This window comes from Nuphar pumila, chromosome 6, assembly GCF_984573655.1.
Source record: "Nuphar pumila chromosome 6, dmNupPumi1.hap1.1, whole genome shotgun sequence".
NCBI classification, from domain to species: domain Eukaryota; kingdom Viridiplantae; phylum Streptophyta; class Magnoliopsida; order Nymphaeales; family Nymphaeaceae; genus Nuphar; species Nuphar pumila.
The window spans coordinates 13,803,417-13,820,272 of NC_143254.1; the positions used below are offsets into that span (position 1 = coordinate 13,803,417).

At 41.1% G+C, this 16,856-nt stretch overlaps 1 protein-coding gene across 1 annotated transcript in view; it reads left to right on the forward strand.

Annotated features, from left to right (window-relative positions):
• LOC149834033 (uncharacterized) overlaps window positions 1–16,856 on the forward strand; it is a 47,348-nt gene that overhangs the window by 7,707 nt on the left and 22,785 nt on the right. The window contains exon 2 of the mRNA XM_090009935.1: window positions 13,401–13,676. Within this exon, the coding sequence (XP_089866061.1) occupies window positions 13,401–13,676 (276 nt within the window). The remainder of the gene's footprint in view (window positions 1–13,400; window positions 13,677–16,856) is intronic.

Consider the following 16,856-nt stretch of genomic DNA (forward strand, 5'->3'; position numbering starts at 1 on the left):
ATAAACATTCCACTTAATACAATTGTTCTCAATTATAAAACACGGACAAGATTTCTGGTTTACCCAGGAAATAGCTTACACTAATATGGTTTTACCCACATGCATAAATCAGAACACACAGGTTTTCTTCTTATTATGTATCTATACAAGTAATCAAAAATCTGGAATACATTTCATGAATCTCTAAGCTAAAATTCCATGCTCCTGTATGTATCTTAGCAAGTATGCATGCTAATGCTCATTCTTGCATCATACACCCACGATCTTACATATTCTAAAACTGGACCTGATTTGCGTATGAAAATAAAATGTGAAGCTATCCTGATTTAGGGATCCACGAACAAGATCCTCACAAGTATATATTCTTCCCAAAATATAGTTCAAAAGATAGGGCTATCAAACTCTTATAAGAGTAAGTACTCAACTTACTTCTCTCTGGAAATCTTCTTCTAAAATATTGCACAGAATACAAATATGTGCTTCTCACCCTATTCGAAATAAAAGGAGAACCCGTACCTATTTAAGAAATTTTCGGCGATCAACGACTGCAATCGTGTGGGTAGGGCCGGCTGGAATCGCCCCTTGCGGCAGCTGTGACGAGGGCACCTATCGTGGCTGCGGTAGCTGCGGCTGTCCGGCGACCTCCACCTCCCCAACACACGTCCACACGAGGGAGAGAGAGAGAAACGAGGGTAGAGAGAGATGAGGGAAGGGAGAAACGAGGGCGACGAGGGAAGAGATCCCCTCTCCACTCCCTCTTATCGGTAGATCCCCCCCCCTTTTCCAGCCGAGATGGGTGGGGATCGGTTACGCCAGCCGACCCCCCCCCCCTCCCTTACCATCCTTTCCTCCTTTAGAAAGGGCAGGAATCGTGCCCTAGGCACGATTCATGCTCTTTCCTTCTTTTAAAACAAAACAACCCGATATAGGGTTTTAAAAACCCTATCGGGTTACGGATCCGGGTCGGGTCCGACCCGGGTCCAAGAGCTTCTTGCATTTTAAATTAAATTTTTAAAATTTTCTTTTAACGAGAGGGTCGGGTCCGGGTCTGCGACCTGCGGCTCAGGATCCAAACCCGACCGGACCCTTGCCTCCCACTTGGTATGGATCCATGGATTGGTTCCAAATGGATCCAATCGTGGATCCCCCTAAAAATTCTCATATAATATATATTTTTATATATATTTAATCAGGTATACGAATATATAGGGTATTTTACCTATATCCAAATGGATCCTATCTGGGTATCGGATCCGAAATGTGGATCCCACGCCCATACATACATTATATACGTAGTTATCTCTTAAATAATTCGCCAAATTGAAAATTTTTGCACTTATGTAATTACATATATGTTTTACGAGATAAATACATATATAAAGACCCCTTTATGGATCCCGGATCCGCGACTTGGATCCTGGGCCCAAATCACATTGTTAAGAAATATATATCATAATATATTTAAATAAAAACCTAAAAATTAAGGTTATTACAAGGAACATATCCACTGAAAATCTAAATCAAGGTGTTCACGAATCATTAGAACCTCCCACTGAACAACCTGTCATTCGTAGATCTGAGCGAACTACAAGGATTCCTGATAGATTTGTTTATTATGACTCTTTCTCTCCTAAACATAGAGCTTGTCTTTTAGCCATCCATTATTACTTTGAACCCTCCTGTTACAATGAAGTCAAAGGTCTATTTGAATGAAAAAAAACCATGCGTATGGAACTAGATGCCCTTCTGGTTTGACACGTTTAGCAATGTTATTACTGAATATGGTTTCAAACCATGTTATACTGACACGGCTTTGTTTGTCAAGAATTCTTCTGCAGGAATTGTAATATTTCTTCTATATGCTGATTACAGGGAGTGACAAAGGAGGCATTAAAAAAGTAAAACAACTTTTGAAATGACCGATCTTGGTTTTCTAACATATTTTCTTGGAATAGAAGTGTCATATTCTACCAAAGGATATATATTGTCACAAACAAAGTTTGCTTTAGACATCATTGATAGGTCAGGACTGACAGATAACAAAGTTGTTGATACTCCTGAGATTGTTGGAACGAAGATGAAAGCTGATTATGGGGTTCCTTTGGACAATCAAGCTCCCTTCAGACAACTGGTTGGATCTCTTATGTATTTAAGTATTACGAGACCTGATATAGCTCATACTGTCCACGTGGCTAGTCAGTTTCAGCATGCTCTTATATCAGCTCATATGTGTGCAGTCATGAGAATCATCAAATACATTAAAAGCACCATCAATAAGGGAGTATATCCTCTTCCTCTGTCTCATAGTTTACTCAGATGTTGATTGGGGAGGGGATCCAAATAACATACACTCAACAACTGGTTTTTGTATATTTCTAGGTGAATCTTTGATTTCGTGGAAGTGCAAAAAGCAACAAAAAGTGTCTTTGTCATCTACAAAAACTGAGTATAGAGTGATGGCCACTACTATCATGGAGATCGTGTGGCTCAAACAACTTATTTCAGATATGGGAATTCATCTTCAGAATCTTACAAGATTATGTTGTGATAACAAGAGTTCCATATACATAGATCGGAATCACACTTTTCAGGAACAAACTAAGCATATAGAAATGGACTGCCACTTTGTTCGTGAAGAGTACTTAAAGAAGACTATAGATCTTCCCTACGTGACATCAGAATATCAACTTGTTGATTTCTTTACGAAGTCTCTGTGTTCGCCAAGGTTCAATTTTCTTCTTGACAAGCTTTTGGTGATTGCACCATAAGTTTGAGGGGGAGTGTTAGAATTATAAGTGTATAGTTTTCTTTTGTACATACGTATATGCTTGACAGTATATATATATATATATATATATATATATATATATATATATATATATATTTCGTATATAGGTTTTTGTATTTTTAGTTTTAGTTTTTTTTTTGAGGTACTTTGACCAGGCTGACTAGCCTTTGGGCAGCTCCCAACGGCTCTATTTGGAGCCGCTGGAGGCTGGCCCAACGGCTAGCCAGCCACCTCTTTGTGTATATATTGAGGGCTGATGCCCGATGCCCCCTTGTAAGTAATGCTTTTTCTAAACATTTTTGTAATACAAATTGATATTTTTAAGTGTGTGCCTTAGTGCATTTTGTGAGATTTATGTGTTTTAGTGCACCTTGTGAGTGATTGTTCTTATCAAGTCCATACTAGACTTGATTGTTGCCCATATTTGAGGGCTTCTTTTCAGAGACATGTTTTCATATTGGTTTGAAATATTATTTCCATAACACTACAAACTGTTTGCACCTTCTTGTTTATATACCTCCCCATCTTTCCTTTTTTTCTGTGAAGTTGGTGATATTATCAATTTTCAGTAATAAAGATCACTGCTTAGACTTGATTTTACAGTAATAGTTTGATCTTTTAAATCTAAGTTTTGTGACCTCACTACTATTGGGTGTGAGATATTTCTTATTATACTAAATTCATATTTAATACTCTTCCTCAAACATTTATGGGAGCTGTAATTTTCCCTAACCCTCATACGGGAAAGTTTTACAAGGGGGTGTAGAAATCCATGGGGAGCACCGCCAGCTTGCCTTTCATCAGAAAAAAGGGGCATGGGTTTGACAAACTTTCTGGACTTGAACTTTATTCGGATTGTATTTTTGAGTCATTTTGGACCATTTTGGCCATGGAGAGTATATTGCATCTGCAATGTGGTAAGTTTGAACTTGGTGACAACTTTCTGAAGAGAATAGTAGTTTTACTATTGCAAATAGTTCCTTAATGATCATGAAATGTGAGATTGCTTTAAAGCAAAACTCATACTATGTAAATGAGTGGTGAGACTACTTTCTAGGATAAAACGCTATGCTTTTGAAGATCATGAACTATATTCATTGGACGATCTTCAAACTTGAGGACATGAATGAATTACAGGATTTATAGCTGGAAAAGTTTGTGTTTGATGTTAAATCAAGACATTAGAATGAAAATAGAGTGAAGTTTAATAAGAAGGTTAGTGAAGAGGATGTGCAGTTAAGATAAATAACTTTACAATACAACCATACAAGAAATCTCAATTATAAGTTATATTATATGACAAGATGGTTGGTTTGATGAAGGCATCAATCTATGCTGGTTAGTTGAAGTAGAGACAAACTGGTAGGGCATTATGTGATAAGTCAGTCTATCTACAATTAAGGGGATACAATGTGATATGACCAAGCCATCATTCTTATAAAGTGCTAATGTTGGGCAATTAAAGCACACCAAGAAGACAAAGTGCATACTCGCAAAATTTTCATGGATATACAAAATACCAAAGAAGGATAAAATTAAAAATAACATATTGTTGGACATTTGTGAGGAGGGCCAAAGATAACAGAAGGGAAATCAGTGTCTCTACAGTGGTTTGGATATGGTTGACAAAGAGTCAAAGACCTATGGCACCACTAGTAAAAACGGTTGACAAGACACTGATAGAAGGAATTAGGAAAGTGATAGAACCCGACTCTCAGAGGATCGGTTCAGGCCTAGCGGAGCACGAATCCAAGCTCGATAAGGAGCAAAGCCTTGCGGCTAGGGCTGGGCTGGTTCTGGGGCTGTCACGCGGTTGCCGCAGCAGCAGCGGAGGTGAAGGTGCAGCAGCAGCAGCTGCTGCGCAGGAAGCTGTGGCATGTCCGGGTCAGTCGCACACGCAGCAACCTATGTAATACAGACTCTTCTAATAGGGCACTGCACCCATGTCGCAGCCGCGCCCATACGGGTGCAACACTTGGATACGACTTCCTTTGTGACAGGTGAAGTCAACCACACTGAGGTTTATTTCTATGCAAAAGTAGATACAAAATTCTAACCAAATCCAGTTTTATCTATATTATATATATAAATCATAGTCACAGATATTGCCAATATTTTGAAAATATTGCGATATTAATGCTAGAAATTGAACAAACGATATTAACAACAAAATATCACGATATTTTCAAACCAATAATATCCTGATATTATACCTCGCCGAGATATAGCCGATATCGATATTTGTGGCTATGATATAAATACTTAAATGCACACACATATACTCTAGTGTTAGACAAAAAACATCTCGATAAAAAATTGGGTGTCTACAAATAGATATATGTGTGTGATCATGGTATTGTACCCAACAACTAAATTGAAAGATTGACCTTCGATCTGGGTATCATTAACTCAAGATCAAGGATGACAACATTCCAAAGACAACTTTTCGAATGAAATATGGGTACTATGAGTTCGTGGTGATGCCTTTCGGACTCACTAATATTGCCAACAACATTTATGGATTTGATGAACCAGGTATTTCGGTGAACTCTCTTGTAGATTCCCACTTGGAGTTGGACTCAAGCTGGGCGGCTCCTCGAGTGGAATGGATCCAAATGGGGGTGGATTCCCTGGGTCAGACCTAGAGCAAAAAAGGGTTTATAACAATCCACCCCTCTCAAACGCACCTTGTCCTCAAGGCGAGAACTCGGGGTAACATCTCTATAATCAATCTCTCCTCCTGGATCAAACACCTGAGTAGGATTTTCTTCTTTCACCATAAGTCAGTCATCTAAATGGCAACTCAAATGGTACCCAAATAATTGGTTGTCAGCTGTACCAAATGTCACCTTGAATACATAGCGTGCATAAGATTGTTGTAACCTTACCAACGACTTGCATAGTGATGACCCACAACTATGGTAGGAGCAACAATCGACAAGGTCATATCAACACTCATTTTGCCCACAACTGAATTGAGCTCTTGTTGCGCTTCAATGTACCCACAATGAGCATTGGGGTGTTGTGCTTCAAACCTGCCTTCTTCTATCCCTTCATTCGAATCTCCATCGGACGTGGTCGTCCTTGCAATGGTTGATGCATAGTCACTCTCAACAACTATGGGAACTAGAGTGTCCAGTTTTGAGTATTTTGCGCACAATACAGGCCAAATTTGAGGTTGCGGCTTGCGTGGTCGGTTAGGAAATTTAATTGTGAATCGAATGCAACAAATCGTGTCACAAAATTCCTCACAGATTGACTAGAATCGTGATTCTAATGTGCTAGACTGGGTACCTTGCTACAGTACTGCGGGAGGGCTGATTGCAATGCACATCGACCCACATCATGAGTGAGGGAGCTCATGATTGAAGTTGGGTACCCCGTATCTCTACCATGGTGATGCACATTCAGCTGCAAGGGATGCTCCAAGGACTCCTTATGCGCAACTGAACTCAAGTGGCATGCGGTCCCACCCTGCTGGCCTAATTCTAACATTACATCAGACACGTGACAGTTGACGGTGTTCTGCCCTTCAGACCAATCTTTGCCACCCGACTTCAGCTATCTTGGATCTCTTGGAGTTGCATAGGAAGCAACCTCATCTAGTTAAGACATTTCACCGAACAATTTGGAGGCAGTCCCTTTTGGCTCAGGTTTGGCTGCCTTGAGTTGGGATTTTGCATCAACGAGCCCACATACAATGTTGGGAGTGCATTTCTTAATTTGGTTAGTCATTTGCATCATCTCAACAAGCTTCTTCTTGAACCTTTCATCCTCCTTGAAGCATTCGCGATACTCCTTTATGTAATTAATGGGTTGGAGTATTTTGGCATACCTGGTCTGAAGTCCTGACACCATTCCTGGTGCTCCTTGGTATCTATGGTTGTACACCTCTAGTTGGGACTGCGTTACATTGTGTTTCACGTACGCTGAAGAGCCAAATCATATAATCAATGCACGTATGAACGGTTTCCTAGTTGGTACGTCGAGGCTCTGTTCGAACCAGTGGTATCAATATGCTGCATCTTCCTCCAGATTTTTCTATTTTCGGGGTCTAATCACCGGAAATAATGCTCGACCTAGAATATCCAGATGGTTGGATCCTTGCTGGCGAAGGTGAAAAATTTGATACGGGGGGCTTCATGACTCCAAGTCAAGTGTTGTCTTGCAGGACAGACTGCTATTGGTCTGAAGTTCGAATGGCGCAAAGGGTTATGCTAGATTTAAGGTTGGCTTTGGGCTTAGTCGACTGGTAAGAGGTCTTAGGTACGTAAAATAGATTTTTTTAAGAATTTTTAGGGGTTTTAGAAGGTCAAAAATAATTAATTTTCGGGATTGGTCAGGTTGTTACAGGTTCAATCTAGGATTCAGGCTTTGACAAGTTCCAAAGATTTGATTGGATCTTAGTGGTTCGGATGAATTTTTTGGATCTATAAATTGGGTCTAAAAGCTAACAAGTGTACGCTCTTACTGTTAAATTTTTAGGATTTTTTGCTATGGGACTTGGCCTAGGGAATTTTTGAAAGTAGTCAGTCGGAAACCGGTCAGGATCCAAGTGAGGTCTGGTAAAAATACGATATCTACAAATCGAAAATTGATTTTCATGATCTGTAAGTTGGGTTCAGTCTAGGACAGGTAGGACTAGATAAGAAGGTTCGGTGCATACCTGCAACCCAATCCGATTTTAAAAATTCATGTTTTTGTAGTTAAACAACCTTAAAAATCCTCCTGAAAATAGGCAAAATGAGGTCTGTCTTCTGGACGTCGGATCAAGAGGATCCAATATCGGATTCTAACGAATAAATACTTGATTTAGAAGTATAAAATCTAAAGAATTTGTTACTGAAAGTACATATACAACACTGATCTCATGAGATCACTCGGAGGGGAGATCCAGACGCTGGTAGCCGCGGTTGGTGATGATCACCTTTAATGGCGGCTGCATCGGACTGGCAGATATGTGAAGGGCTTGGGCCCTTGTTGCAAAAGTTGAGCGTCATCTCCGGTGTCCGAGGAGGACCTGCTTTGATAACAATTGATAGAACCTGACTCCCAGAAGATCAGTTTTATCAGTCTTGACCTAATGGAGCGCAAATCCAAGCTCGGGAAGGAGCAGGACCTTGCGGCTAGGTTAGGCTGGTTCTAGGGCTGTCACGGGGTTGCTGCATCAGCGGAGGCGAAGGTGAAGCAACAACAATTCTAGTGCAGGAGGCTGCAGCATATCCGGGTCAGAGTTTGACACGTTGCAAGCAGCAGACGTGTGGCCAGGTAGGATACGACCAGTATTGTGAGAGGCATACGCCTCGGTACCTGAAGCGTACGCCTCTGAGGCGAAGCTTAAGCAAAAAGTACCGAGGCGCTGTAGTGAGGCGTTCGAGTCTCGAAGCGCACGCTTCGCATGGGTGAAGCGTACGCCTCGCGTCGAAGCACGCTTCGCATCTAAGGCGTACGCATCATGTTCACTAGCCAGAAGGGAACCTCGCCATCGATGATGTTGCTCTGAAGGTCGAGGACTTGCAGCGAGCTTGCGACCCCGCCGGTCGCATTGTTCTCTGGCGGAGCGATGCCGGTGAGCTTGTTAAACTCAAAATGCAGGATTCTGAGCAGTGGCGGTGAGGAGCCGGAGGCGTTGAAGAAAAGCGAGGACGGGAGCACGCCGGAGAGGTTGTAGTGCGAGAGAGAGAGCACCTGAAGGTTCGGAAGCCGGCCAATCCCTCCCGGAATCTCACCGCTAAGGTCGTTGTCCCGGACGCTGAGGTGGCGAAGAAGGGAGCAATTGGCAAGGGACATCGGAATGGTTCCTTGAAGTAGGTTTTCGTCAAGCCACTCTCTCCAAAACTCGCTGGAATCTCCCCGATCAGCTGGTTGAACGAAAGGTTGAGCAGATGCAGCACGAAGGCAGACACATTGGCCGGAATCTCTCCGGAGAGCGAGTTAGACGAGAGATCGAGGAACCGGAGGCTCGCCGGAAGGTCTCCAAAGGGGATTCTCCCTGTCAAGAGGTTTTGGGCGACATTGAGGATCTGCAACTCGGTGAGGTTGAAGATTTCTGACGGGAGCATCCCGGAGAGGGCATTGGATTGGAGGATTATGGCACGGAGGATGGAGCACCAGCACCGGCCGATAGAGGGGGGAATGGTTCCGTTGAGGAGGTTGGAACGGAGGCTGAGCTTCCGGAGGCCGGAGAGGAGGCCAAGCTGAGGGGAGAGGGGGTTCCTGGAGGCAAAGGCGAGGGAGGTGGAGCTCGGTGACGCGGTCGGAGATGCAGACGACGCATGATGCCTCCGCCAATCGCAGGGCGTCAGCGAGGAGGAGGCGTTCCAGTTGGAGAGCACACCGAGGGGGTCCTGGAGGCTTCGAGGCTTACGCCTCGCTTCATAACAGGCTCAATGCCTCGCTTCGCCTCATCGCATTTAACAACCTTGGATGCGACCACAGGGAGAACTGTAGGGGGAAGGAGGACTGGGCGTGTCTCAGGGTTGGGACATGTCCAGAGAGGGAATCTGACAAAGAGAAGGGGATGACTCACTTGATGGGCGCAGGGATTGTGGCGGAGGAGAATGTGTTGGTTGGAAGGGAGAAATCCGTTCTCGACTAGCCAACGGTGGATGGGGATGAACGGGCGATTAAGGGAGCAAGATCTTTCTTTCAAAGAGCAAGCACACAAGTACAAGAATGAAACTCAAATGTTGAACTCAATAAATCTCATTAAAAAAACTAAACTATACATGCCTATTTATAGAATACAGAAGGAAAAGATAAGTTACAAATAAGTTACACAAGAACACTCCCACCCCAGATGTGAGTCTGGAGGTGTAACGACCCCAACTCATCCCCTTTAAAATTGCGATTTTTTTTAAAACAGTGCAGAAAACTTCCCAGAGACCCGGTGTCCTCACAGTTTCAACTCCAGCTGGATAGTCAAACACCACAAACGAACTTGCAATCATCATCCATAAAAACCAAACCAATTTATTTATTCAAGAGTTAAGAATTAATCTCAAAGTCAATGTTCTACTCAACAGAAAGTAACGTAACCACTGACGGAAATAAGTAAATGAAAAGAACATTAAACTGAAGGACCAAAAAGAAAGAGCAACTCTGTCCACCAATGAAGCTGTCAAAAACTCAGTGTGACTCTCGCGCCCTTCCAGTAGCTGTCGACTTCACTGATCACCTATTCCTGCGAAAAACCAATAAAGTAGGGTATCAGAATCGAAATTCTGAGTACAGTTACTTCTTAATGAAACATGTGAGAAAAAAAGGTTAAGATAAGATATCATGCAACATTTGAGGAAAATACATACAGGACCATTAATAGCATTTAGAAAATTTCTCATGTAACAGTTATAAATACTAAGCATGCGCAAACAGTAAAGCAGTAGCAGATAATAATTTGATTCAATCAATGCATGTCTGTACGTACCCATCATTAACGCTGATATACATGCATTCAGGAAAGATTTCTATTTGTCAGTACTTCAACATCCATCCCATGTCCAGCCAACACCCGATTGGTTATGGCAGTGTGTACACAGTCCCCAGTCCGGGCCTGTGTAGCCTGTCGAGGCTAGACAGCATAACAGCAACATAGGAACTTATCAGAAATATTTAAACTCTATACATATCTCACCTTATATATATATATATATATATATATATATATATATTTCCTCTTATTTCCTTTTTAATTTATGCAACTACAGACCTATACCCAGGCTCGGCCTGTCAGGCCAACCGAGCCCAACTCGACTGGTCTGACAGCTAGCCGAACCCTGGGTATAAAAAAAAAACTTATTTTATCTTTTTTTTTTAAGGTATGACGCCCAGTCCAGCCGACCCTGTCGGCTGGGTTCAACAACATATACACAGGCTCATTTTGGGCCTGTGTACTACTGTAAAAAAAAGAAGAATAACCAGCAGATTAACATATTTTTTTTTAAAGTACACACTCAGTCCAGCCGACCCTGTCGGCTGGGTTCAACAGCATATACACAGGCCCAGTTTGAGCTTGTGTATGCTGTCAAAAACGACAACATAAGTGTTTACGCAAAAACTGTTTGATATTTATTATTATATACCCTTTTTTTTGTTAAGAAACAATAAAAATACAGAATATACGAATGGGTAACAGTGGAAATCGTGGGTCCACTGTTCCTCCATGGATTTCCATCAAAAGATGCATGAAAATCCAATCTCCACCTGATGCCTCATCCAAATCAAGAAGAGGTACCTGTACCTTGACCAAGAATGTGATAATGGATGTTGTAAAAGGCTTGGGCTGAAGATCAATGGCCTCCTCTTGTACCTCTCCTTCTCTCCCTTTCTTTCTCCCCTCTCTCTCTCTCTCCTTTCTCTCTTTTCTTTCTTTTTCCTGTTTTTTTTTTCTAAAAGCCAAATGAGGGAGAAGGGTTGTCGTGCTCCCCCCTCTTCTCTTAAATAGACTGGAAACTCTCTAGAGAGAGTTTCCAGAATTTCTCTCTCTCTAGGGGAGTTTCCAATTTTTTTTTTTACTCCTTTCCTTTTTTTTTGACTTTTGACCCTTTTTAAAAGATATGGAAACCTCTAGACCCCTATTAATTAGGGAAGAGGGTTAACCCTAAACCCTCTTAACCCAAATCCTGAAATTAATAAAAATTAATAAAAATTAATAAACTAATAAATTTATTTTTTTTAATTTACTTATTCTTAAATATTCAAAGGCTTCCAAAATTGGTCATGTTGACCATGGAGATTTTTTTACATGAGATTAACCTCAATTTAAAGCCCCTAGCTGAATTTAAAGTCATAAAAACGTTGGGCTTGAATTTGGATATGGATCCAGATCTAAGATCCAAATCCATACCCATACCCATCAAAAATTTGGAGCAAGACCCAGATCAAGTCCAGATTTTTATAGGACTTAATTAGGACCCAGATCCATAAAAATTTGGATCCTAGGCCTTGGATCCAATCCGACCCAGTTCCGGACCCGTTTCAACAAACTGCTAAAATTTTAGAAAAACGCGATTTTTGGGTCAACCAGAACTTGAATTTAGAAAAGTAAAATACCATTGCGCTCAGAATTTTGAGACGCATCCAATGATATATTACACGAATATGAAATTTCGAATTTCACTCGAAAATAACTCAAATTTCGCTCGAATTTCGCTTGAATTTAAAAGTCAAAATTAAAACTCTTTGCCACGCTTCGATTGGCTCGCCTAGACCTTGTCGATGAGACTTGAGTCAAACCCAAACTCTAAGACATCGGTCTAAAACTCGAGCCTCAAACGATTTTCCTACCAGACTTAGCGAAATTTTGAAAGTTTCATGAATGGACTAAGGACCAAAAACACATGATCTTACAGGGGCGGGGGGGGGGGGGTGCATCCCACCATAGTCCCAACCTGGGTAGGACTCCAGGCTGGTCTGGATTCTGATAAATCCAGTAGAGTCTAATAAATCTCATAGAGTCCCACTTGGAGTTGGACTCAGGCTGGGTGGCTCCTCTGGCGGAATGGATCCAACTGGGGTGGATTCCCTGGGTCGAACATGGAACAGAAAAGGGTCTGTAACAGAAAGACAAAAGGACTGACAAAGACTACGAGGGAGCTTGTGGGTGCAGTATGAAGGACTGAAGGGTGGTTGAAGCTCTACCTTGGATGGGATGGAAAAACAAGACCAATAAAGAAAACCTTATTTTGTTAGAACTGATGACAATAATATGATTGTGATGATATTATACCAGAATACCTTATTATGGTTTACTCTTCACTTGAAGTAACTATTATGACATATGGCATAGCATACTACAATTTTCATTTGTTAAGGTTGACTCCACTGATAATTTGGGTGTTGTCTTGGTTATGGAAAGTTGGAAACATTAGTCTAGGATAGATGGTTTATTTGTGATGCTCTTGAAAAATCATAAAGCTTTTTGGCTATGATATAACATGTTAGAACATATTGAAGGAGTCAAATATAGCTCACTGATGGGTCTATGGAAACAAGAAAGCTTGCTAAATTACCACTGTAACATAGCATAGTCAGTATCATTATCATATATAGTGTTGCCAGCAAGCATCAGTGCATCAGTTATATGGGTGCTTATGCAACTCTTTATGATGAGAATTCAAATATTTGATTCATTACTTGGTCACAGATCCCTGATGAATTTGTAACTGGTCATAGATATTGGCTCCCACGCTGAGTTGTGGCATATCAAGCACAGATGTTAACTGTTTTTATTATTTTTGTTAGAGAATTAGTAAGACATAAATATTCAAATTATGATCAATTTTGTTCTGTTTTTTTTTATGACAACTCATTTTACAGTAACATATCAGAAGTTTGTTCAGGGCAAAGTTAGTTGGACATTTGTTTCTTGAGGTCGCTTCTTTATGTCACAATAAACATCTTCCACCGGACAAAAATGCATTAAGTACTATTGTCTAGTGTTTAAGTTTCAAGTAAATGATAAATGAACCTAGTCATTTATGTGGTACATCCCATAAAGATATGCAAAATAAGTGGGACTTGGCTAATTATTTTGGAATATATTATTTGGATTCTGCTGTTTTATGACATTCACCCTGTTTGTCCTAAAATCTTCTTTGTTGACGTTTTACAGAATTACAGCTTGGAGCATGATAAACCAATGAAAGCCTCTCAAGAATGGGATAAGGATGTTTATGATAAATCTGCAGTATCTGAGGTTGACCGAACGATGAAAAAACATGCTGATAACCTTCTTTATGCTCTGGAGAGTATCAGTGCACGTCTGACACAGCTGGAAAGCAGAACTCGCCATCTTGAGGTCTCAGTAGATGAGGTGAAGGTATCAGTTCAGAATCATCATGAGCACACTGATGGAAAAGTGATACAGCTGGAAAACATTTTTAGAGAGGTGTTTTGGCTTTTTCTATGCATTTATCACCATTGGTCCATTTACATTGCCTTGTTTAGTTTAGTTAAAGTTTTCCAATGTTTGTCACATTGTCTTAATAGGTGATTTCATGTTTCCTCCGACTAGGTTTGGAAAAACTTGAAAACTTTCCATTACCTTCCATTGGTTGTTTACTCCTGGTTTTCTGCATCTCATCTGTACTTGTGAATGTGTTTTTCCTCCCAAGTCATTGTGTGTTTCATAGTTCAAGTGTTGTGTGTGAAATAGCCCTCACATTTTTCATGATGGAGTGCTCTCAGGTGTCTTCTGCTTTTTCGTGCATTTCACTGATCAATTGCTTGCACCTATTCGGAAAAGAAAATAGATAAAGCATTAAAGTTGGAAATTTTGGTTGATGGTATTTGTTGAATGTTGTACTGTTTCTGTTTGTCATGCCAAAAAATCACTCCTTTACTTTCTTGATCTTCATTCCCCGTTTTCTTGCAGGCAATTTTTTTAGTATGGTGGTAGTTTCATTCGATGCATGGAGTTGTGGTAACAACCTTTGGAGTTGATGATACTTCCTATTAGCTTGTTACCTGATGCAGGAGTGTTTTCATCATCAATGCTTTTATCTTTCATCATGGATAACACTATTTGCTTTTATTCTGGAACCCTTTGGTTCCTTTTGGCCATGTGATTTTTCAAAATATATGCTAATAACAATCAGAATTGCTAAAGTTCAGTTCATTAGCACCGTGGGTTTGTAATGTGCCTAAGTACCCAAATATAGTTGTCACCCTTCCATCAATTATCATCATAGAATATGAATACAAATTATGAATGACAGAGGAACCAGGTTTTTATAGAGAGATGAATTGATTGACTTAGGAGTGATAAAAAAAACAACTCCGTGCAGGTTGACCAGGAACTGGTTTAATGTACGTGCAAGTTTTGTGAAGTTATGTTTTTTCTTTCCTATCTAATCAAATGAAGGCATGCATTTCTTAATCCCAAACCAACCCATATCACGATCCATGTGGTCTAGTAAGTGCAACTCAAATCTTGTTTCTAATCTAACCCTCCATGTCCAGTTAACATGCATCTGACTACACCCAGATTCAACCAATCAGGATAAGGCATGTATGGATCCACCTTCCTAGCTCAAACTAATTTAGGTTCAAATTGCATCCACCCAGTTGCACTTGCTCCATAATGGCCATGCTACTCCAACTGAAGGACCCATGGAATTCCAAGAGAAGTCCTAATTTAACCTGGTTCTGACCAAGCTGGGTCTGATGTTAGCCCTTGTGGTGCTTATCCTAATTGATCCTTGGTGAAACTAAAGTTCACAGTACCAGTACTGGGGTTTCATTTATACCAGGCCATCTGAGAAACTTAGATGTAGTAATTTCTAGTACTTGGCCATGACGTTTATAAGGAAAGGTAGTAGGATGTTTCCCTCTGACTGATTTAGTTTATCTGTCATGAAGCATTTATGCTAGAGTAGTATAACAGCTATTTAGTCTTCAAGAAATTCTAATTCTTTATTTTACTAGAAGAATTCTTTTGTCACGGCCTAAAAGCAAAGGCTTCCATGACGTGTCCCAATGTACCCCAACACTGGAACGGCCTTTCAAGCGCACTACGAAAATCGAGCTAATTGTTGCTCGTCAAGCACGCGGGTGCAGTCGCACAAGCACGTGCACTTATAATCACATAAAGAGAGCGGGAGGCAAGAGAATAAAAAAAGGCAAGAAAGCAGATACTTCTATTAGCAAAGTTAATGAGTCCAGAAGGACCCCGAAATTCACCTTGTACTTAAGGGTTCTTAAGTGAAAGGCCATTACAAGCACTAAAAGAGAACAAAGTAAAAAGCTTGGCGGTCTGGAACACGCTCCCCCGCTTAAGTTGGCGCCATCTTCGACGACAATCATGAGTGGTACTCCTCCACAAGTTGATGGTGCTTCCTTATACTGGTGGCTTTCTCCCAAGTAGCTTCACTCTCTGGTAGACGTTTTCACTACACTGGGTATTTCTTCATTTTACCAAGATAGTTGTTGGAGTGGTTAATGATGACTTTTGGTTCTCTGCCTGGAATGTTGATTGTTGAAGGCGTGCGTTGTGGGATATGAGCACGTTGAGATGTGCTCCGTTGTGGATCTCCTTCATATTCATGGAATGGCTTCAGGTTGAATACATGAAAGACTGGATGCACTTGAAAATCTACAGGCAAGTCCAATTTGTACGCCAAGTTCCCAACACGCTTTGTGATAGTGAAGGGGTTGTCATATTTGCAAATGAGGCCTCGATGGTGTCCCCGAAATATGGCAGTACGCTCGAGGAAGAGCTTCACTAACACCTTCTCTCCAACGCAAAACTCTGCAAGTCGATGCTTTCCCACGCACATTTCTTCATGCACTTCCGCCTTGTTCAGATATACCCTAGCCAATCTGCCTGGTCTTGCTAGTTTCTAACAAACTGGTATGCATATGGTCTTCTCACATCCTCAGGAAGCAAGAGAGTGTAGAGTGTGCGGTTGTTGTCCAGTCACAACTTCAAACGGATTGTGGTCGGATGACTCTCTTTTGGAGGTTGTAGCATAATTGAGCGACATCAAGCAAGTCCACCCAATCTCTTTGGTTGACATTCACAAAGTGTCGAAGATACTCCTATAACATGTCATGGATCCGCTCGGTTTGCCCCATCAGTCAGGAGATAAAAACTGGTATTGAAATGTAAGTTTGTCCCCATCAATCGGGATACTTTACACCAAAAAATTTTAGTGAAACGAGCATCTCGATCATTGACAATGCTCTCTAGGATTCCTCAATATTTTACCACATACCGCTTGAACAGCTTCGCAGGGGCAGGTATGAAGATAGCATACTTTAAAAACATGTCCACAACTACAAGAATTGAATTGCAACCTTGTGCCTTCGGCAGACTGACAATGAAGTCCATGGTGATACACTCCCACGAACGACTCGACATGGGTAGTGGCTCCAACAATCTTCTCAGTCTCTGGTTGACGACTTTGTCTTGTTGGCAGATCAAACAAGTTTGCACATATTTATCTACGTCGTCACACATCTGCAGCCAATAATATGCACACTCAGTGGTGCGGAGCAAATCATTTTCAAACCAGAATCTCCAGGTCTTTCCTTCGTCGATGTGATAATTTCTTGAGCCATCAAATCA